Here is a 23888-nt window from a genome sequence, read left to right as displayed (position 1 = left end):
TGAGAAGTTGTTTACATATTTTAGCATATCTGACCCCTGTGACTTGATTGAAGGTCAAGATCATTCATTTGTACAATCTTGATAGCACTTCAACCAAGCATGCTACAGGCCCAACATCATGTCTTAATCTTGATAGCACTTCAACCAAGCATGCTACAGGCCCAATATCATGTCTTAATCTTGATAGCACTTCAACCAAGCATGCTACAGGCCCAATATCATGTCTCTGGGCCTCTTCCTTAGTAAGGAATCACTATCAATATCAAGTCTCTTAGGCCTCTTGGTTAGTGAGAAGTTGTTTAATATATTTTAGCATATTTGACCCATGTGATCTTGAATAAAGATCAGTCATTCATGTGAACAAGCTTCATAGCCCTTCACCCCAGCATGCTATACACCCAATATCAGGTCTTTTAGCCTCTTGGTTATTGAGAAGTTGAAAATATCAATTGTTTACAAACGGACGATGCATGAGAGAAGACGATGAACTAAAGTCAATTAAAATAGGTCAACTTTCGTCTCGGGTGACCTAAAATTTCAAAAGATATGTGTATAAAAACCATTTGAATTTATGTTGTAAAGTTTAGACAAATAACTCTGAACAGAGTTAATTATTAAGATAACCCTGATTTCAATTCTATCTGTTACCATTCAAGAATTTTCAAAATAACACCTATGTATACACGATTCAGAAAGGATTTTATTCTTAAAGGTCAAGTGTCCAAATATTGGTCACAGTAATTTAATGTAGAATGCAATAGGAAGGAGATATATTTCCACACTTGTCTATGCTCTATTATATCCTTACTACTGTCACTGGAACTTCGTACTTGGGTCATGGGATCCCCACGAAGAGGTGATATGCCATGTGCCAAAAGTAGGTCACTCTGACCTACATTTTGACTTTTGATTTATATATTCAAAGAAAACGTTTGTCCAAGCTTTATCTTCAACACTACTTGTCACAAGAACTTCAAACTTAGCTCATGGATTCACATATAAGGTCAACATGTATCAAATGTAGGTCACTCTGACCTTTGACCTGCATCAAAGACAAAGAATTGTCTTATCTGCTTCTCTTCCTGTCACTGCAGAACTTATTACTTGGGGAATAGGTTCATCTTACATGGAGTTCACTTGCATTGAACTTCCGATTTCATTAACTTACATAAGTAATATTTATGAATTCATTCACATTTTAGAAAGCGGTGGGTCTGTCAAACAATCAGTGTTAGAATTAGTTCCAACACAAATTCATCATCTGTGCATTCTTGGCATATAATTTCAATTTGTTGGGGACTAATTCACTTGCAGAACTGTCTTCTTAAAACAAAAATGTACAAAGGTCAAAATATTCTCAGCAACATACTTCTAGTGTGAAAAAGGTGTCTTCCAAGATGTACACACAGATCCTGAAGATCCTATTTCACAATTATTACAGCGGATATGTCCTGGGAATGAAATCATGGAAAGGCAAATATACCTGGTATCACTTTTTCCATGGCAGGTATATCAAATGGAGGATATGTCCTTTTAAATTAGTTTCCCTTGTAAAACTCTAGAAATGTCAATCTATGTTTCTTTAATATTTGAAATCAATTCATTTGAGAATATGTGTTTTCAGTATCCAACAAAGAAAATAACAAGTGTGTGTGTGTGTTCTTTTCTTCTTTATTACATAGCCTTACAAAGGTCAACATTTACGAAGCACCATTATAACATAATGCCAGAAATGAGGGCAGACCTACATGGGGAAACTTTACACTACCGACCCAAACTCTCACACATGTAACTTCCATTTCAAATATTCTTCTACATTCATCTCTGTCACAAACCTAGTATATCCATACATAAAATAAAATGTTCACTTTCAAAAAATAATTGATGCATTAACATTGTAAAAGGGTAAAACTTGTGCCTAATCACCACACCTGTGGTGTTTGATGTTGCAGTAATAAGTTTGAAAGTATGAAAAAATGTAATGCCATTTCAAACAATAACCCCTTTAAACCAGTAGGCTTCCACAAATAAAAACAAAAAAAAACAATTATTTTGAAAACATTTTCAATTTTGTTTTTAGAAAGTATTTCCTGCAATAGGTTCAAGAGATCTGACATTATTTTGTGGACATGGATTATATCTTCTTAATGATAGTAACATGGCATTTTTTGGAGTCTTACCAATGTAAATGTAAACAACAGGCAGCAATTCAATTGTTATGTACTTTTGAAAGTTTAAATATGACAGTAAACATGTAGTCATGGCTTGTTGTGGCTCGTTATTACCAAAGCATTCATACAAGTAACATTTGAGATTAAGGTCAGACTTCCTCAACATGTACATGTATGTGTACAGACATGCAAAATAAATGTCTTTAATCATACCCTCATCGTAAAATAAAACTTAACAAATTTGTTTATATACATACACAATCATCATATACAGGTAATTATTTACACCCAGAACCTACATGTACAATTTTATACATCAGTTTATGTAAACTGACTGCAGAAGTTATACATTTGTCCAGTGGTATTGAGTGTGATTATACCTCAAATCAACACGAGTACTACTAACAATATCATCAATACTTGTGCCATGCCAAAGTAAAAAAAATAATAATAAAGTAACGGATAATAAGAGGCCCAATGGGCCTGCAATACTCACCTAGTATTCACTTGTTTAACAACTCTCATTATTTCATTTGATTAAAAAAACTTGATTCTAAGCCTTTCAGTTAACCATTAGGAGTCTTTTATATGTTTGAACTTTGACCTCTGTGACCTTGAACGTGGTTTTAAGGCATTTCTCTAGGGAAACTTTGTTGGGTCCATCCCTGAAGCTACCTGTCAAATATCATGAATCTAGGCCTTTGCTTTGATAGAAGTAGTGACCCTACACTAAATCTTCTAGAGAAGTCACTGGAAGGAAAAAAGTTGCAGCTGGATGAATACGGTCAGACGAACAACCCAGCACCACAGCAATATCTTGCTCGCCTTTAGTACAGCTGAGCTAGTCTGACACATGCCATTTCTCGTTCATGTATTGCAGTAAGAACAAAATATAGGAAAATATTTCAGATTACTGATTTTGATTAACTTCCTGTAAAGTCAATGTAAAAGTATACTTATCTTGGTACATTGTAAATTGAGGAACACATAACAACCAAAGGGACAGTTGTACATCAACATAGGGAGATGGCAAAGAAATCAGGGTACCATTTCACAAAGCTTCATAACTTAGGAATTTTCATAAATATTTGGGAAATTCTTAAGCTGGTTTCACAAACGTGTTTGTAACTTTTTTATATCTTACGAAAACGTAAGTTCTCCTGGTAAAAATATACCGCTCTCTAACTTGGGAGGTTAAAAAAGATGACACTTAGAGTGAAAAGTGTATGTCCGTCAGAGACATGTCCTGTACCCAGACAAGAAACTTTATTTTGTTCAATCTAAACCGTATTAATGAAACAAATAAAATTTTCTATAAAATTCCAATTGGATATTGTTTATCATGCGGTAAAATAAACAGAAACAACACAATTTTAACAGATTTTCCTCACTGCACACAGATAGACCTAACACTCTAGTTCAGTCTTAAAATAGACTAATTGATTGCTGGCGCAGTCTACGAATATACATACAATTTAGATGCATGACCATGAGTATTTTGCCAGTACCATTCTGTGACATTCAAAAAGCTCAGTAATTCATAAATCTGTTTTAGGCAAACATTACAAAAATTTGTAAGTTAGGAAGCTTCATAAAATGGTATCCAGGTCTTCAATATCTTGTACAAGATTCAGAAAGTAGAAATGACACTGATGAAATGTCAATATAATGTGTGAACATGGTAATATCTTAAAACATACTGAACATTCTAGCAGAAATGACTAGACTATGTAAGCAGCTTCATTGGATGATGTCTTTCCATTAAATGAAATACATCAACTCTAGCAATAAATTTACTGAACAAATAATAAGTTAACACTCAGTAGGTCACATATAAAAGTTATAGAAGTGTCAATGAATTAATTTGGATGAAAGTGAAGCACATGTATCGTATATAATATATATTATGTACAGTACATAATCATATATAAATTATGCTTAGGTGATCGTTCTTAGTATTCAAAAATATGACATCTCAGGTTGACTATACTGTTGGAATGTATACAAGAGAAACCCATACAAGTACAGGATCTTACATATATTTAGCCCTGTCAGATCAGTGTGCTTAAAATATTTACCCTGTCAATTAAGCAATTTTACTGCTGTGATAATCTATTTTAACAGACACAACTGTAACAATTCCTACAGACCAAGGGATTTGTCATGGCTTCATATATACTAGTCAATACGTTTACAATACAACTCAGCTTATATGAATAAGTTAAAAAAACATATTTTCTGTAACTGATAAAAGCATCCTGTACTTTGATTTTGTATAGTTGTAGTGTAATATTCAACACACTCATCAATAAATAGCACAGTAAGTGAATCATGGACAGAAGAAAAGCAAGGAATTTATTATGTACACTTGTCACTGTCATAGAATAGCTGGAAAAAAAACCACTTCAAGCCTAGGGAAATTCACAACTTATAAGGTGGAAACATGAATGCACACTGTATAAGGTGTTTGCTGAATAACAAAATCAAGGCTTAAGGTGTTTGCAACATTTGTCCTTTTAAAATATTTCCGCATGTTTCAAAAGTTTGGTAATAGACTGAAGCTGTAAATAATAAATAAATAAACAAATACATATCAACATTACAATGATATCTTGTAAACTTGATTTCTATTTAATACATGAAATAAGAAAGTCATTTCGGATTGAAATTAAAGGGTTGTCATTATAAAATCCACAACATTGCAGAATTTCTTGGGATTTTTGAATGTTCAGATTTGCACTCCACATTTTAATCTGAAACTGATGCAATATGGAGATGCACTACATCAGACAAAGGGTGATTAAAAAAACAGGATATATTAACAATGATACCAGTACCGTCTTTTACAGAAGCATGCCATTATACTGTAACATCAATATGTTACAGATCAATACTAATTTGCCCTGGTATTACAAGAAACTGGTACATTAATGTAATATGTACCTCTTGTTTGACTTCACTCATTGGTAAATAATTATCAACCTTGGGAAGCTTCCAATATACACAACATATACAATACAGAATCTAGCTGTCACACAAAACATATGTAAAAATATATGCTGAAGAGAAGACAACAAACATTAAAGTATAAACATAATTTACCAGACGCCAGCTGAGTTGATAAGCCTGATACAAAATCAGTTTTGAGAACAAATACGAGGCAGTGAAACTGACTGACTTATCATGACATTTGGACATCTGATCACCTGGACTTATTACTACATCTGAAGGGATATTCCACACAGGCTAGGTTTTATCAAATGCTTTTTATGAAAATTAGATCAATTTTTAAAGTAGAAACTTTTACCCTATAAACAAACAAATAAATAAACAAATATTAATGCCTAATAAAGCGATGAAATTGCGATCCCAGCAGAAATTATATTAAAGTGAATAGCTCACATTCTTGTGTGTTTATCCAATACCTTACATAAAATCTATCATCCAGTGAGCCTTCAGTTCCAGATTCCCAAATGTTTAGGTGGTCTTATTTCATACTGACCGGGGGTATTCCCACCAATTTTGTTCATTCGTCAGACCGCAGAAAAGATATTTTACTGCTGTCAATGATTTTAAATGTCATTTAAAAGAGTTCTTGTTCAGAACAACCAGAAATTTTGCAACTCGAGCAGAATATCCCTCTCAGGCAGGTCGCACAAAATGACATTAAAACTTGAACACATATTAGTGTGCAAAATGACATATTCTAATCTCTGAGACAGAGATATCTTTTGTGAAGAAGTAGAAATAAGAGTTTTACTTGACTTATACATGAGAGAACCCAGAGGTGGTATAATAGTCAGACGTCATACAATAGTACTGCAAATAGCAGCAAAACATGGAGTCAGGACAGAAAAATAATATTTAACCTAAACATATTTTGTTACAAAAACGATATATTCAACTATAAAATTACCTGAATTTGTACCGACTAATTACACTTTTCCATATCAGTTTGCTTTCAAGCAGATTTGTGTAATATAGAGAAAAATTAGTTGAAAGTCATGTAGCACTTGTAAAAAATGACCAACATTAATTATTTACACATAATATTGAAGCCTCCATCTCTTATTGGAAAACATTAAACTAAATTAAATCAACTTAAAGCTAGAAAGGGAGATGCAATCTCTTCTAAACAAACATCAAGATTGTTATTAATAACTTATGCTGGAACCGTACTATTTATAGGCAGGTAGTCACTTTATAGAGCTGGACAGGGTCTTTCTAGGCTAACATGGAATTACTTTCCATCTATAAAGCCTGTAATATCTGTGACACTATTTGTGTGTATGTTAACATGATCACCACTGAACAGTTGAACTACAGACCATGAAAATTTTGTTCAACATTTTTTAAGAGCTTTTTTTTCAAAACTAGCTAGAGAATGGATATATCAGTTTAGTTAAAACACTCTTGTATAAATTGTAGTGAAGAAATAATGAAATACCCAAATGAATACAAAGCTAGCAAAATGAATATTTCCCAACTCACAATATAGGACTAGAGAGATTATTTTCTAACAGTCTTTGAAAACTCAATTATTCCTCTAAAAGGACTGTGGAGAATCAATGATATTGTGCTCTTTGGTCAAATTCTGTATCAACACTACCAGTGTATCAAGGGATCGTCGACTCCTGCATCATTACAACCAGTGTATTTATGGATCGTTGACACCTGTTTCAACACTGTCGTATTTTGAGTTCGCCAGTTCCTGTAACTGTTGATGTGTTTTGGGAGTGTATTAAGGATCATCCATTCCTTCCTCCTGTAGAATTGCTTGTCGTGATGCCTTTATGATTGCTCGGACACGGTTCAACATGTACTGGAAACACAAGAAATTCACTGAAGTATTGTGACAATAAAGAGCTGCAGTGTGGTAAAAGCAGATTTCCTAAACATCCGGTTATCTTGAAACCCTATAGATAACACTGTGGACACATTTACATAACATCACCCCCTTCACTTCATCTGACAGACACGGTAAAAGGAATATTGTGTATTAAACTAATATGACCATCAACAACTGAATTAAATGTTTTCAAAACATAGTCATGATCATGAAATATAGCATTCCAAATCATTGTCTATTAACCTTAAAACCTTGAAAAATGTAGAAAAAAAAAATCTACTTAATAAAATAAAAGTTGACTATGACCAATGTCTACCTTTGAAACAGTTTTCTCCTCAGATTTGGAGTCTCCTGGCAGACTGCAGCTATTACTGTCCGAGTCTGGGGGTAATGGAGGTAGAGGAGGGAGGGGCGCCCTTGAGTCTGATGGGGGCTCTGGGGGCAGACAGTCTGGCAGGGGTGGCCTGTGAACAAATCATTTCATTATGATTTATTGCTCATTCCGTTATGTTTATATTCATATGTAAGATTATTATATATACAAACACAGGGGAACAAGGTAGTGATTACAAGTAGACAAATAATATTTAGAAATCAAGTGGTTGTCTTGGCAAACATAGACTATGTCAGCTTAATAGTGTAAACTACAGCATCCCTGCTATACATAGCTAGACTGTAAAACTATTCGGAAATAAGCCAAATTTTTTTTTTTATTATGGTGGAAATGTTTTCCATCCTTAGAAAACATACATAAAAACCATAAATTTACAGTTTTAATCACAATCTCTTTATCCAGACTACTCACAAGTTAGAAAATTCTGTAAATGTGTATGCTTTAGATTTGTCTATGTTTTCTGTGACATCTGCAGCGGAGTGTGACAACTGTGGTTCCTGTTTGATGGTGAGATCACAGCTCTGGACGACAGGACCAATTAGGTCTCCAACACTCTTACTGCTGGATGACTTGTGATGAGGAGACCTGTAATTTATAGCCATCACAGATTATACAGTGTGAGTATAAGTTACTCTATCATGCATTCACACATGAGAAATATATTTTATATCTAATATAAATGTACCAAATTTGCTTTTTATAACAGGAACTATATTATATATTTGCACTTAATAAATGTAAGACAATAATATTATTTATCATATGACTGTGACTTTTCCCCTTTCCTGATTGGTCAATTCTAAACATAAACAGGTCAATAATTGTATAATATCATCGCATAATCATATCACACCATAATCCACCAATCCAACACACCTGAAGAACTCAATTTATGTAAATGAACCCTACTTTAGCTCACACTTTAATACCTTGAGCGTGATTTCTTCTTCTTTTTGGACTTTCTGACACTGTGTGTTGGTGACCTCCTACTTGATTTTGATGAACTTCTATATGGTGATGGTGATCGTGACCTCTTCAGTGATTTTAACCTGCTGGGAGATATGGAAGGACTTGACCTGTGTCTCGGCGACCTTGACCTATCTCTCCTACGAGGACTTGGAGGCCGTGGTATAATTCTTCTGGGCGGTGACTTTGATGATGACCTATAAGAAACATCATAAGTTATTCACTGGAAAATCCTTTAATTGGCGTGCTTTATCAAAGTTGTTTCATATTCGATTACCTGGGTGGTTATGATGTAAACAAAGACAGTGATATAGAGATCTATAATAGCCCACAACTGCTTTTTTTTTTTTTTTAAATATATAGTCTCTATTTGATTTTGACATGAGGCATGTATACCTTCTACTTCTACCATGAGAACTTGATGGTATAGGGGATCGTTTCCTTCTTGGAGACCTTGATCTTGTTGGTGGGCTTAGCGACTTGCGTGACCTTGAGGGCGGAGATGAGCCTCTTTCTCTTGACTTCTTTGAGGACCTTGAAGAACGGTCCGAGTAGTCGCTGAGACGGTCTTCCTCCTGAATACTGGGTGTATGAGAACGGCTGCCTATAGGTGTATCTGATGATCCTGTTCCTCCTGTGTTAATGCAAACAATTTCCTTTATAATAATCTAAAGCTACAGAAGACATAATATATAGCAGCAAACAGACCAGAGTAGACTGTACCTACACAAACTAACAATGAATTACTCAATAATGGAAGCATAATGATTGCCAGCATCTTTAAAATGACTTGTCATAAAATATCTTATACAAAATACAAAACACAGCAAATGATATCTTAATATTAAAACTAGAAAATGTCTGCAAGGCATACCCCACTGCCACTTGACACCCCAGCAGTTCCTGAGATTAACTAGTTGCATCGGGACGGAAGGGGACAGGAGGGGATAGGAGGGGACAGGAGGTGGCGGGATGGGACGAGATGGGACGGAACAGTAACATAAATATGCAACCTCATTTCATGGCAGGGCATAACAAGTGTTAGTTTTTCATGGTTTTTTTCACTCACCTGATTCGTCCATGTCATGTTGGTCATCTGCAGCTGATGCAGTGGAAGCTACTACGTTGGTAGATTTGAGCATGTTAATAAACATGGCTGCCTTTCGTTTCCTTTCAGCTTGCATCTGTTTCTCTTTGTTAGCCTGGACTAGTTTTTCACGTGCTGCAGCTGCCATTTTGTCTTTTAAACGTTCTTCAGCTAAAATACATGATAATTTTCATAATCAGTACAATTTTCATATCTTAAACTGTAGAACAAGAAATAGTAAGAGGTGACCATAAATTTTACAAAAGAAGTTACCTACAACAGTTATACTCATTTTCAACATAAAGTCAGCGTCATTTACAGCATGTTTCAATTGTCTGTGTGTCTTTAAATTACACTAACAATAATTAAATTATCTCCCACATTGGGCTACTTACAGGTTGGCAACCCTGATAATTTACTTTTACACAGACTATTCAATTAGAAATATTTCGGATGAAATACAGGAGAGATCTTACAAATTCATGGTCTTTCAATATATCACAAAGGCATAGAACAAAGGTCTATCTCATCCAGGGATCAATTATAATGTAGCTGTCTTTCAATTATCTTTCAGCTTTAAAATTAATACTATCATGATATAAATTTACATCTTCTCTACACTATATAAACAATATTTGCTCTATTAAAAGTGATAAAAAACATGTATCGATCTGACAGAAAATACAAACCTTGTTTTCGTTCTGACAGAAAATACAAACCTTGTTTTCGTTCTAACTTCTCAATCAACTCTGCTCGATCGACCTTGTTCTCCACCCTTGAGTAATCGGTCCGTGAGTGATCTGACCTTGAATATTCTGCTTTTGAATATTCTGACCTTGAACTTTCTGGCCTTGTGTTTTCTGACACCATGAAATCTGCATCAACAGGAGTGGATGTCCCAGATAGGTCAGATTTATAAGGCTTATCTCGATCACCTATCAACAAAGATATCACATTGTAAGGTTTCAATAAGTCACAGCTGAACAGAGTTGTATAATGTTAGCCACATCAGTGTACATTTAAGTTGATTTGATAACAATTTTGTACATTTTCAAACTTCAGTATATATATCCTTCACTGATCTGTCTTAGTGTTTTTTACTTTCTTATACATATTCATCCTTCTAGACCATTTCTTGTTCTTATATAAATGTCCATTTTTAAATTAAAATGTAATTCACACTCTTAAACAGAACTCTTCCCCAAATTAACCAGAAAAGGAATCCAATATTACTTCTGAATCATTAAAAAGATAAAAAGAAATTGATTTGCTTTACAACTTAACTTCAATAATTGAATAAAACATTATTATTATTACACTTGAGGGTTACTTACTTTCTTCATCACTGCTATCATTGTCAAACACCTGACGTTTTTCCAGTGAAGTACTCTCTTGTTCGCGAGGCTTGCCTTTGATGCTGAAGCTCACCCCTTTAGGTCGTTCCTTTTCTAAGCGTCTCTTCTCCTTGGCTGTCTCCTGTCAAATATACACGAAAATGAAATACCTGGCCAAGCTAATGTGTGTAAAATCAGTCCTCACATTCAATCACTTTTCAATTGATGAAAAACATAATGATGTTATTTCAAAACTGGTGCACAGGAATTTTTGTTTTAACCCATTGTAAAGCAGTGTATAAACAAATTTTAATAAAGACAAATTAGTGGTCATGCACTCGACCCCTTGAGAGTATGTTTTTTGACTCCTCTAAGAGTTGACACTTTTGAATGGACAGATGTCCATATTTTAGAGATGTTTTGTTGACCTTTCAGATTTGTAATTCAACCTTTTTAAACTTTACACAAACGTCAAAAAAAAAAAATATTGACCTGTTACCTCTTTTCTAGAAGAGAATCATACTTACTGTGATATGAATATTTTTCTTGAAGTTGTAGTATGGGTAATGGACATGGTAGGACTCCAAAAATGCAAATCTGGGATCGTTTTTACTTTTTACAACAATTTCAAACTCGACCCCATTTTTGGCAACGTACATTGCCATTCTGTCTATGACAGGCTGAAGGTCAGGTGGGGGTGGAACGATTTGTGGAGCACCAGGTATACTAAAGGATTCCCTGCCAAAACAAACACAAAATAAAGTACATATGAAACAAAAAGCATGTTTATATTAAACCTTGTTGACAAGACAGGTCAATTTAGACAAAAGTCTGAACACAATATAATTTTCAAAGATAGGGAGATACACTTTAGGAAATTCGGTTTAAAAGAGAGGAGAGGATAAACCACATAGAATTTCACAATGGATTGAGTGTACTTTTGTGTTTTCAATTGACAAACAGCATTACCTTGAAGAACTGTCTTCACTGGCCGGACTGTCCCGGCTGAGGTAGAAGTTACCGCCCACATCCGTCCCTGGGGGAGGGGGCTGGGGCTGCTGCGCGGACGGGAGAGTGACAGGCTCAAGCCCTGGAGGAAGGGGCAAACTCGAATTGGAGGGGCTGTACTCTGATGCAGACATAAAGGGAGGCAGCGGAGGTGGCTGTATGGACGGCGCTTCTTCACAAGTCTGTCGGTCAGGTGCATTGTCACTGCTTAACAAACAGAATTATCATCATAAACCATACTATTTACAAAATTCAGTACAACACAAGTAAAACTTTATGGATTAGATCACAGTTCATCTTTTAAAATCAATTTTTTTTTCTTTTATTTATAAAGCAGCATAGTTAACTAGTTTCATTGGCAGTCATAAGATTAATGTTTGTAATTCTATCAGGAAATCAACAAATAAAATAGTCACAAGCTCTCAGTGTGAACTCCTGTGTTAACGTACTTGGCCTTCTCATGCTGTTTGTTGGAACGTTTGAGTGACTTGATGAGCTGTCCATACGGAGTGTCATGGATGCTGACTACTGGCATCTTAATAGGTTTGAGGTCAGGGGTGGGAGAGGCACGCTGGATCATCAGGCTGGGATGGAGGTACCCATCTGGTTGTTCTTCCTCATAGCCTACAATTATAATACATATCAGTCAAATCAGTGTTGAGCAGTTATATTGTATTGGTTAATTGCAATACAAACTGGTCAATAAAATATACCAGTATGCAATCTTGGAAAAGTGAGATCTTGTCAAGGTGTGAGCTATATATAATTGTCTTTTCTGAGACATTGAGTAAATTTACTTGTAAGATGTTACATTGCAGATAATAAAATCTTCGGTGTTCAACATATTTATATTCACAATATCTACAAACTAGAAATGTTGTAAGACAATGCTGCCACTTGACACCCCGAAAAAAAAAGGGGGGGGGGGGGTTAACCTTAAATTCAGAAATCTTATGACTCTCTTACGATAAAATTTGTCTGGAAAGAAGTAATCACATGACAGTGTACTCACCACCACAGCCTGTAAAACTGAGGTCACTGAGAACATGTTACTCACTGCTATCCTGGTCCTCCTGTACCTCTTCAGCCTTGGGTCGATACTTTCCAGACTTGATCATCGTCACCATGTGCTTGTAATAAGGGTTCAGTACATTCTCAAAATGCATGAACTCAAATTGTGAATTATTAGACTGCTTTGTTTTGATAATGATTTCCATCTGAGCTCCGTGCTCTGCTATAAACTTGGCAGTCTTCTCTATGATCGCATTCTGTTTTTCTGTTTCAGGCTGCAGTACGGAAAATAGTAATTATATATATAATATGTTATATATATTTCTCTCGGTACAACTACGACAGGAAATTCAAATCTATATCTTCGGATCACCAACACATAGTGTATATGATACATTGTGCTAATAAAGATATATAACTTAGCAACACAAATGACGAGTGCCCTGATCGGGCCTCGAACTCACGATCTACGGCACCCAATCGCCTAGCCAGAAATACCCGCAGCTTATACTGCTGCGCCACATCGGCGTTCTTAAAAGATTGTTTCAATGGCATACATGATACACAACAGAGCAAGAAATGTAAACAATTACTGTAACATGTTTTAAATTAAGTAGGTCTTCATTTTTACTTATTAATCTTAGCTTATTACTAGCCAATTATCTTGCCCGAATGTCTCTCACTTCACTTAGATATCAAAAGTACCAGTACATGTTTTTATAACACATTATTCAAGCCCATAACATCACAACCCACAATTCTAAATCTGATATATGTGGACATAAGAGACTGAAACATTACAGATCTCATTAAGATAATACTGAAGTTAAAGAATTAACTAGGATCAGACAGATAATGCTGTGACATGAACCTTCCAAAACAAAAAATAAAATTTGAAAAAAGATTGAAATTTGTTTTGACATCAGTGTTGAGTGTTTGATTGTAAGTAGTAATGCTGAAGGAACAAGTTAATAGAAATTACTTTAAATATTAATTCCAGTAATATATATATTCCAACAAAATTAAAATACATGATATAGTGTCTGCTGCAAAATATAACTTTACACAATGATATAATACATTGACTAAAACATCATGTAGATTAGCTTTTTATATACTGATTTTAGGTTTAATACAAAATTTATGAATTTATTCTAAAAGCAAAACATATTGCTAAAACAACAACTACCAAAATTTATAAATTATACAGATTTATGTTTAAAACATAATTCAAACTTTAAATCATGAAATACTTGTGCTTACCACAATGACTTCAGGTGGAACATGCAACTCCTCGGGAGCAACAAATGGTTTATCTTCCACAGCTTCTGTTTAAACAAAATGTGATTGCATAACATAACCTATTCAAATCATTGTGAAGTATAATGATTTATTTTTGAATTTATAAAAATTATTAAGAATGCGGAAATTGATATTCAGATGGCACGGTATGTCCTAAGGGCAGTATATTTGTAAACGTGGCCACTACCTGTTGACAAGGACACTGCCCCTGGGTATACAATGCCATTTACATAAGAACTGTCTATTTGGACACAAGTTATATATTTACCTAAGTATTAAGTGATTTGGATTATGTAATTAACATCGTCCCTAGCATATAAAGAAGTAGTGCGATGAGTTAGGAGAGAGACAGCCTTAGGACCAAAGGTGACTGGTCCTCGGGACAGTCCCGGCCAGTAGGCCGGGCGGAGACACACCTTACAACTCTCTATCATTGGACTTATATTGTAAAAATACCTGCCATATATGTATAGAACTTGTACATAATAAATATGAAGAAGAGTCTACGGCGTCGATCATCATTCATCAATACATCTCATCATCTACATACACACAAACAACAACTCGACAAGTGACTACACCTTGTAGTGCACAATTGCTTGATATAATTTTTAGTGTGTGTTGGTATTCATGTAAAAGAAAAGTATCCAGATGTCTTAAATGAACATGCCAAAATGTATTTGAAAGATGGTTTTCTTGCTGGAAGTTTTTGCTTTCTCATTATTTATTACACCTTGATGAATTGTCTTTGCATTATCTACATTTTTCATCAGTGTTACCTATTTTGACCTGTGGGTGTTGCTCAGCTGCCATTTGTTGAGCGTAGTCATAGCTGAAGCCGACCGCATTGTAACCCTCAGAAAGGGACAGGTAGTAACGCTTCCACTCCTCCTCTGTAAAAGAAATAAATTACCAATGACTCTAAGGCCAAACCAATTAATAGATTGCTTTTTGTAACATACTTGAAAATTTTTGGGAGTTAACCATACTAATGCTTTATTGAAAATTGCAGCAAAAAGGACTTTTGCAGTCAAGGGAAGGCACAATAAATTAGGATCAGTGTGCCAGGGGGTAAGAGAAAAGAAACAGTATTTGATGTCCAAGCTCTCTATTGGACTTTTTTTTTCCATTTTATATTTTTAAATTGTTCAATCTCACACACTTGACTCATTTCAGTGTTTTTTTCTTTGGGTGCATTTGGGGCCAAATACAGGCCCCTTCTCCTAGATAAATTTTGCTTTATTTTCCCAAATTTTTAGTTCACATTTTTCCCAACCAGAAATAACCAGAAAATGTCATTTTCCTGTATGTTAATTAATGTGAAAAAATTGTGATCATAATATATTTTACATAATGTTTTAACAAGCCAATGTTATAATTCTACTAGTCTCCACTGACCATAGCTAAATTATGCATATTAAGTACATTTGTATATAGACTTGATGGTTATTTTTGAGCTTGGAAAAAAGTTGGGTTTTTTTCCCCAATATTACAAACCACGACCATGTTTTCCCAATCAAAAAACCGCAGGCCCCTGCATAATAAGAGTAAGAAAATCACAGCAATTGGAAAAGGGGACGCATCAATTACCTTCATACATGGTCTTCTCGGCCATATCTGTACGCAGCTCCAGATAACGCTCTTCATCGCACAACTTCTCCATATGTTCTTCATCTTCAGTGAGAGTTTGATCGGTGTCTCTAACATTGCTGGCATCAAATGCTGAAAGGTCAAACAAGTGACCCCGTCCGTCATACCTGTCGGCAGATAAAAACAGAGTAAGGATAGGCTCATGGTTCCTAAAGTAATGTATTACCTAAATTAACATGTAACACAGAAAACTGATGCGAAACCAAGACAGATTTGAGCAAGCATAACAGGAAACTATTTACATGCATGAAGCAGAAATGTTTTAAACTAGATAAAGGACATATTTTGTGATCATTGTAAAAACAAGAATGCACATCAAAAGTATTCATCTGCAGTTATAGGAAGCATATTTTAATGACATGCATTCGGATGCCATTTCTTTAACTATATATAGCTATCTATTAGATTAATTTTAGAACCTACATTTGATAGTCAGTTCCAAAGTCACAATAATTTATGTGACAAATGATGATATGACTTCCCACAAAAAAAATGTTTGACTGAAGTCCAAAAATTTCCTAACAGCTCTACAATCATGCTATTTAAAATTACAAATATCTCAAAATGTTTTGAAATATATTTCCAATTATTGGTATGAAATTGATAATTTTTCTTCAACTGCACATAATCAAGTTTGCTTATTTTCCCACGCTACATAGTAACATTTAGATTGAATATTTATGATGCACAAAACCAGATTAATCACAGGGAGGAAAGGGAGTGATGCAGAAATGTCACACAACATATGCATGAACTCAATGAAATGCACAGAGCGAGACAACAAGTGTTGAGAATCAAATCATACCTTAACTATACACAGCAACAAAAGTATGTACCGGAATTTAATACAAGAACTTAAAAAGAAATGTCCATAGTGCTTCCATGTAGTTAAATTTTTAAGCTACTGTGATTTGGCAAGTATGAAGGTATCAAAATTCATTAAGAAAAAGGGGAGGGAGAAGGGAAACATTTCATTCCAAATTATTTCGATCAAATTTAATGTCCAATGGATATACTTTTTTTCCATTTACTGATAAACAATATAATCTAACTAACCAACTGAAACTTGCAATGTTTTGTAACAGAGTAAAAATGGCTGTGTAAAACTTGTTGCATGAAATCATTCTTCAAACAAATACATGATACAGGTATACATAAACAACTGTACAATTAATGTTAATCGTGGCTACACATCTTAGTCCTCAACAGCGATACTTTGCTACAATCTGAAATAATTACTATTCATCAATGATTGTAACACATATTATCAATATCTTTACCTCTTTATTGTTGTGATCCCTTATTCATAAACCTTTATATCAAATCAAATATGTCTCATTACATATTATAAATAACAGCTCTTCAATCTTTGATCAACAGCTACATCGATACTACACTGTATTTATAATTGTTCTTTTTAACAGTTTGTTGAAATTATTATTTATGCAAAAAAAATCAAAAAATTTTGGAGTGAATTCATGAGTCATGCTCAAACTTTGAAGTGAAAAGATATTGAAATATGTCTTACATCCATGACATGTAACCCCAACTCTACATCCTACTTTCCTACAAATGTTTGGCGTAATCATGACCATATGGAGATACATAACTTGTGCCAATAAAGAAGATATATAAGCTCATAATCCCTTAATATTCAAACAAACTGATAATTTGAAATTTTCATTCAAACTTTTATGTCTCACTTTTAATTTTTGGAAGTAGTTTTGTCAACATTGCAACTTGATGTGCACAAACTAACATTTTCTGAAAATTTGATACCATGAGCTTTCTCAGCAAGTTTGTAGCCACATCTTAACTGATGATTTTATCATTAATATTCAAAATGTGTCCGTGTATTTGATTTTAATTAGTGTAGTCTTATCAAATCATTAATAGAGATATAATTTTACCATGAAAGTCTGAAGTAGCTCAGACCCATTATGCATAATTTGCAGTGGAAAGATTGCAATATCGGATGTATGGATTATATGTGTAGAGAGATTCAAATTGAGAGATAAAGCAATAGTACGATACAATTCGGTCCGGACCCATATATCAGTTCCTGATCCTGAAAAGTTTGCGTCATTTTGATGAAATAGTTAGTCATTATTGGGGCTATGTATTTTCCATGTATGAAGGACATTTATACAGTATACATGTATGTGTAAATAAACGCACATTGTCATGTAACAGTTTTTATTTTCTTCCATATTAGATGGAATTTCTGTGGTTTGAGTTATTCCATACTGATACCTGTCACCTGGCATACCAATTCATACCATTTGATATGACACTCTTGTTTCATCTCGCATCATCAATACAAGGGGGACACATGTACATCTGAAAACAAATTCCTGAAAACATCTGCACAACTGTGAACGCCAAGTCAAGTGCTGACATTCTCAAAATACATGACAGAACATAAAGGTCCTAGCAAGTTGTTTGATTATCAATGGAAGTGTGACGTCTCTGAACCATCTCCATCAGCTGTCTGAGCTTCCTGTCCATCTGACAATCATCGTTCCTATTCTCCATTCAGAATGGTATTCTGACAGAAGAAACCAAGGGCAAGGTCATCAGAATTGGGTCATCTGATTACTGGCATACAAAACGGTCACTGCCGATGCATACCAGTAAACACACATACTCCCTGTAAATCCATGAAGCTGAAAACTAATGGCAGATGTTAGTACAATGCGCGAAATCGACTCAAATCGAAACCTTTTTTTGTGGCTCCCGAGTTGTATGGAGAACAGACCTGTCAATGAGAAGTCTGTCGTCGGACATCCATGGTATCAGGTGTTTCTCCTGGTCCACTAAAATCGCCTTCTCGTCGTCACGGAAAAGCTTACACGCATATCCGAAAACAAATAGTTCTTCTTTTTCTTTATTCTGGCGGTTTTCCTCTTCATTTGCTTGCGCCCACCACTGCGCCGCCGCCATCTTTCTTGTTTCTCGTACGTTTTGGGAAAGTCTATTTATGTAAAGAAATTTAGATCAAATTAAAAATAACGAGAAGTCATTATTGTCGTTGCAGTAAAATTTAATTTTAATGGGTTTTTTTTCAATTTAACAAATTCATGGTAAAAACGAACTTTATTTCAATTCACGTGCGTTTTGAATCCGGGATGCATAGCCCTTCTTCATAATATTCCGACCTTTCTCCCCCTATCGGTTTATGCTAATAAAGTTATCCGTGTAGTTTCCTGTTTAACAAACTTCCGGTCTGTCTAACATGAAAATGGAACCAGAGGTGTTGTTCACGGATTCGGTCTTGGAGTTCTTGAAAGATTCCCTTAGAAATGACGATGCTTTCCAGAGTGATATTGAAGATCATATAAATAACTTTAAGGACCAAGACAGTATTCCATTTAGAGTAATAAGAGACGTACACAACAGAAACAAACTAGCAGGTGCGTGTCTCTTCATCACATGATAGACAATTCAATACTGATATTACAGGAGTATCATGAGATTTGTTTTAAACATAATGAAGTGTTGAATATCAAAAGTGAAATATTATATTAATTACAAAATTGACAGACCATGAAAATCAAATTGCAATTCTCTCTAATGCGCATTAGGAAAACCTAACCGGCGAAGGGGAATAACTCTTGAAATGACTTCACTTGCACCTACTGTATATTAGTCTAGGTATATACTAGCTAATGTAGGGACAGTATATATACTAGACATAGATGAGATAAAACATAGTAATGTTGTCCAGAATGAGAAAAATCAGTGTAATGTTTTCTTGCTCATCATGATTAATGGTATGGATTTTTTTCAATCCACAAAAGAATCTCGGAACTGTATACAGTGGCATAGCTAGACTTGTTTTTATGTGTACGCAGATGTGGTGCTGAAGGTACCAACCCATGAGGAAGGGGGGGGGGGGATATGCCCCCTTACCGCTATAGGGGTATGGGTGTCTCCCCCAGGAAAAAAATTGTATAGGCCTTTTGAGCACATTAACGTGTGCTATTGCCAATTTTCTTGTATAATAAAATATATATAAAGAACAATTACTAATTGTAATGGGGAACATACTGTTTTCGCCACCCCTCAAAACCACTAACACCAATTTTCAACAAAATCGAATATTTTTTTCTATCTTTTGGCTAGTACCTGCCACTTTCTTCATTTTCAAATTATATCTACGTGTTTACTTTCTCAATACTCGGTAAAAAAAAAAAACAATGACAAAGCGTCAGGATTTTGTTTGTATTTGTATGAACTGTATAACGATTTATATAAAGGTCTCTCCGAAAATAACAATCACATAATCACCAATGAAACAAATTAATCAAAGTCATGGTTATGGTCATTTAAGAGTCGGTACAATTCTACAGAAACTCGGGCTACAATCCTTACATACATTCATGGAGAATAATTATAATCATAGAATGAAAGTGAAGGTATCAATTCAGTCCTGGATTTCATTTTGATTTCACAAAGATCAAAATTAACATGGCAGACATGGCTGTATATTACACCTGTTTGATAATATTTCCTGTTTCAAAAGCAAATAAATGTATTGTTTTTACTAACATTTTATTTTCACTATGTTTTGAATTATCATTTAGAAATACCAAAAAAAAAGTTATCACAGTAAAATTCTGTCTAGTTTTCCATATAGTTAACCTCTTGTCTAGTAATAAGCCCACCCCATTGATTTTATCAGATATTGGACCTGATTGCCAGATAATTACTGTGTATATTTGTAATATGTATATAAATCAATTTCAGGTCATAAACAACGCTACCTTCATGAAGTTTTACAAGATAGTGACATTAATTTGCCATGCGTCAAGTTACCGCCTCGTGTGAGTATAACAATTATAAAATAATTCCTACATATCAAGAGCTGATTTCCTACATATATATAAAATAGTCATTACTAATATAAATCATTCATCATGGGGACTTGACTTCCTCCTATCTAAAATAGTCATTAAAAAAATAAATAAATCATTTATCATGGGGACTTTACTTCCTCCTATCTAAAATAAGCATTACAATATAGATCATTCAGCACAGGGACTTGTCTTTCTCCCATATAAAATAGTCATTACTAATATAAATCATTTATCATGGGGACTTTACTTCCTCCTATCTAAAATAAGCATTACAATATAGATCATTCAGCACAGGGACTTGTCTTTCTCCCATATAAAATAGTCATTACAATATATAAATCATTCATCATGGGGACTTTTACTTCCTCCCATCTAAAGTAATCGTTACAATATAGATCATTCAGCACAGGGACTTGTCTTTCTCCCATATAAAATATAGTCATTGAATATATAGATATATCCTTTATCACTGTAAATAAAATGATCAGCTGTTGAGTAAAAAGAATATTTGTTTTTCATTATGAAAGCTTCTACTGGTGTTATGAATTTGAAAATGGTTACTTTACTGATAATGTTTTTACCTATTAAAGAATCCTGAGCTGGAAGCAAGAATACAAAAATTAAAAGCAGAACAAGAAAATAAGAGATACAAGGAAATGACAAGGAATGTAGACAAATCTGTAAGTTACGTTTTAGTTTCTGAACTTCTTATGCAGAATTTTCTTAAGAGTATTCCTTTCAGCTGACTAAATAAATCTGTCTTAATTAGTTTCAATCACTTTACAAATCAGGATCCTTGTCTAGCATCTAATTAACATTACTTCATATTTTTTTGAAAATGTTTCTACCTTGTTAAAAATCAATTGCATAGCAAATCTTGATCAAAATCAATTGCATAGCAAATCTTGATCACCTTACTTTGAAGCATATCATTGAATCATCATTTTTGGTTTTTGGCTGTATTTTTTCAGCAAAAAGATTGTATGGACAAAATGAATATTGGTGCTGAAGGTAAGATTTATAAAAAAAACAAAAACAAAAAAAAACTTGGGTCATGAAATCAGACATCAGGGATCAGGGTTAATGAACAGAAGGGTAATAATATTTCATAAATTTTGAGGCCATGTATATTTCTTACATAAAGTAATTGTTACATCTGTGTAACTTGACAAAGGGAAAAGGTCTTAAAAAATATATGTATACTTTATACATTGTATATAACTTATATAACTTTTGACAAAAAAGGTTGCTATTACTAATTTGTTTTATTTAAAAGGACGTCTTAGTCTTTTCAAAATGCTTTTTTTTTCTAATTAAATCTTACTTTCTGGAATCATCTGCTCAATATTGCAACACATTCATTTCCTCTTTGATATCTTTGATTTCTAATTTTATCGGGTATTTTTAACTTGTGTTATGTTTCCCTCCCAGTGAAAGCCATGAACTCCCAGATGTGGTCTGTGGTCAACTTTGTTGTGACTGTAGGAGGAGCTTTTGCATTTGGATACAAAGCAACAGAAATAGCACTGGGTGGATCAAAGCATGCCATGATTGCGGTATGTAAACGTTATCTTTAGAAAGAAAAACCTGTACCCGTATCATTCTGTGCTTCCATATATGTATTGAAATTTATCCCAATTACCAGAAAGTTCCATAAATATCATTAATGTGACATTTAAACCAGAATTTTTGGTAATTATGATCAGAGTTATGTTGATAAGTAATATCCTTCGATCAGAAAGTCAAATAAATGGTTATAATGTAAATGCAATATAAACATACCTTTGTCACTATGGTCAGACAAACACTGACTACCTACCTGTATACGATATACTGGTAGTTATACTGTTAATCGCCCACCAAAAATCATTCCAAAATCACCTAACCCACAAAAATCACCTTCGAATATCAACCCCATAAATCACTGTCAAAGAGCATGTATGAAAATAACATCATGAGTTATCCCCATACTTTACTCAGAAATCAGACTACCCTAAAAATTCACTCAAAAATCTGATAACCACAAAAGTTTAATTATCACTGGAAAATCAGATTACCCCAAAATTGTTGCAATGAATGTGTCATATAGATTACGACTCTTTAAATCATTGTATGTTACGTATTTTATATGGTGTTTTATTTTTTTGTTTTTCAGCAAATGATTATGGGTCTCATCTTTGGTACGATAGTGTTTTTTGCGGACTTGTATTTCCTTTTGAAGGAACATTCCCAGTACTGACGGCACAGTAACTTAGCAAACTGGATCACCTGACTACATCATTAACATAGTTCTTTGAGAGAAGTAGTGATTAAACAGGAACATTTGTGTAAAATCATGTAAGCAAAAGGTACATGGAGGATATGCAGTCAAACCTGCCCTAAAGGCTACCAGCCACCTCCCTATCAACCTGTCCTCAAAGACCAACATTCTGTAAAGACAATTTTCCTCTGCTTCATTGAGCTCTTTTATAGACAGGTTTGATCGTATTGACACAGACAGGATGTTTAAGAGATATCCAATATAATGAGTGTAGAGAAATACACGAGGAGTGTAATACAGTGGCACTTTCATATAAAGGTAATTTGTCATGAAGCAGAGAGGGAAACATGGTATAACTGATCCTGACATCATGTTGTCCACAAGAGAGAAATTGTGCATGAGACAATGTTATGGGAGACAGAAAATGTGAGAATTGGAGATGGAGAGTGAGAAATGGAGAATGACAGAGTGAGAGATGGAGAATGACAGAGTGAGAGATGGAGAACGAGAGAATGGGAGATGGAGAATGACAGTGAGAGATGGAGAATGACAGAGTGAGAGATGGAGAATGACAGAGTGAGAGATGGAGAACGAGAGAATGAGAGATGGAGAATGACAGAGTGAGAGATGGAGAACGAGAGAATGGGAGATGGAGAATGACAGAGTGAGAGATGGAGAATGACAGAGTGAGAGATGGAGAATGACAGAGTGAGAGATGGAGAACGAGAGAATGGGAGATGGAGAATGAGAAATGGAGAATGACAGAGTGAGAGATGGAAAATGACAGAGTGAGAGATTGAGAATGACAGTGAGAGATGGAGAATGACAGAGTGGGGGATGGAGAATGAGAGAATGGGAGATAAGAGATAAGAGGCCTGCTCTTTCACCCAATTCCTCTAGATATAGTCCATCTTAGCATCACCCTTATGAATACCACTCCCCACTAGGTCTGTTCCCCCCCCCCTCAATGCCACTCTCATCTAGACATACTCCTTCC

At 34.6% G+C, this 23888-nt stretch overlaps 2 protein-coding genes across 4 annotated transcripts; one reads left to right on the top strand and one right to left on the bottom strand.

Annotated features, from left to right (window-relative positions):
- Positions 1-1653: 1653 nt before the first annotated feature.
- Positions 1654-18724, bottom strand: LOC117332538 (splicing factor, suppressor of white-apricot homolog). Of its 3 annotated transcripts, none has more exons than XM_033891486.1 (16): positions 18531-18724; positions 15713-15879; positions 14902-15015; positions 14084-14148; positions 12867-13095; positions 12259-12433; positions 11771-12016; positions 11329-11539; positions 10802-10943; positions 10187-10402; positions 9450-9638; positions 8777-9014; positions 8344-8577; positions 7826-7999; positions 7337-7484; positions 1654-6993 (listed from the first exon to the last, which is right to left on the bottom strand). In XM_033891486.1, the coding sequence occupies exons 1-16, from the start codon at positions 18713-18715 to the stop codon at positions 6913-6915; spliced, it is 2814 nt and encodes a 937-aa protein (XP_033747377.1). In that variant the 5' UTR covers positions 18716-18724; the 3' UTR covers positions 1654-6912. The 3 variants fall into 3 exon arrangements, with proteins under 3 accessions (XP_033747377.1, XP_033747378.1, XP_033747379.1); XM_033891487.1 differs by having other exon boundaries at positions 11771-12013; XM_033891488.1 differs by having other exon boundaries at positions 18494-18649.
- A 269-nt stretch (positions 18725-18993) lies between these two features.
- LOC117332537 (transmembrane protein 199-like) lies at positions 18994-22937 on the top strand. Its single transcript, XM_033891485.1, has 6 exons — positions 18994-19185; positions 20522-20598; positions 21222-21311; positions 21603-21642; positions 22063-22187; positions 22787-22937. The coding sequence occupies exons 1-6, from the start codon at positions 19008-19010 to the stop codon at positions 22868-22870; spliced, it is 594 nt and encodes a 197-aa protein (XP_033747376.1). The 5' UTR covers positions 18994-19007; the 3' UTR covers positions 22871-22937.
- The last annotated feature ends 951 nt before the right edge of the window (positions 22938-23888 follow it).

Source organism: Pecten maximus, chromosome 8 (assembly GCF_902652985.1).
Source record: "Pecten maximus chromosome 8, xPecMax1.1, whole genome shotgun sequence".
Taxonomy (NCBI): domain Eukaryota; kingdom Metazoa; phylum Mollusca; class Bivalvia; order Pectinida; family Pectinidae; genus Pecten; species Pecten maximus.
Note: the sequence above shows the minus strand (reverse complement) of the source record. Positions and strands in the feature narration are given on the sequence as shown.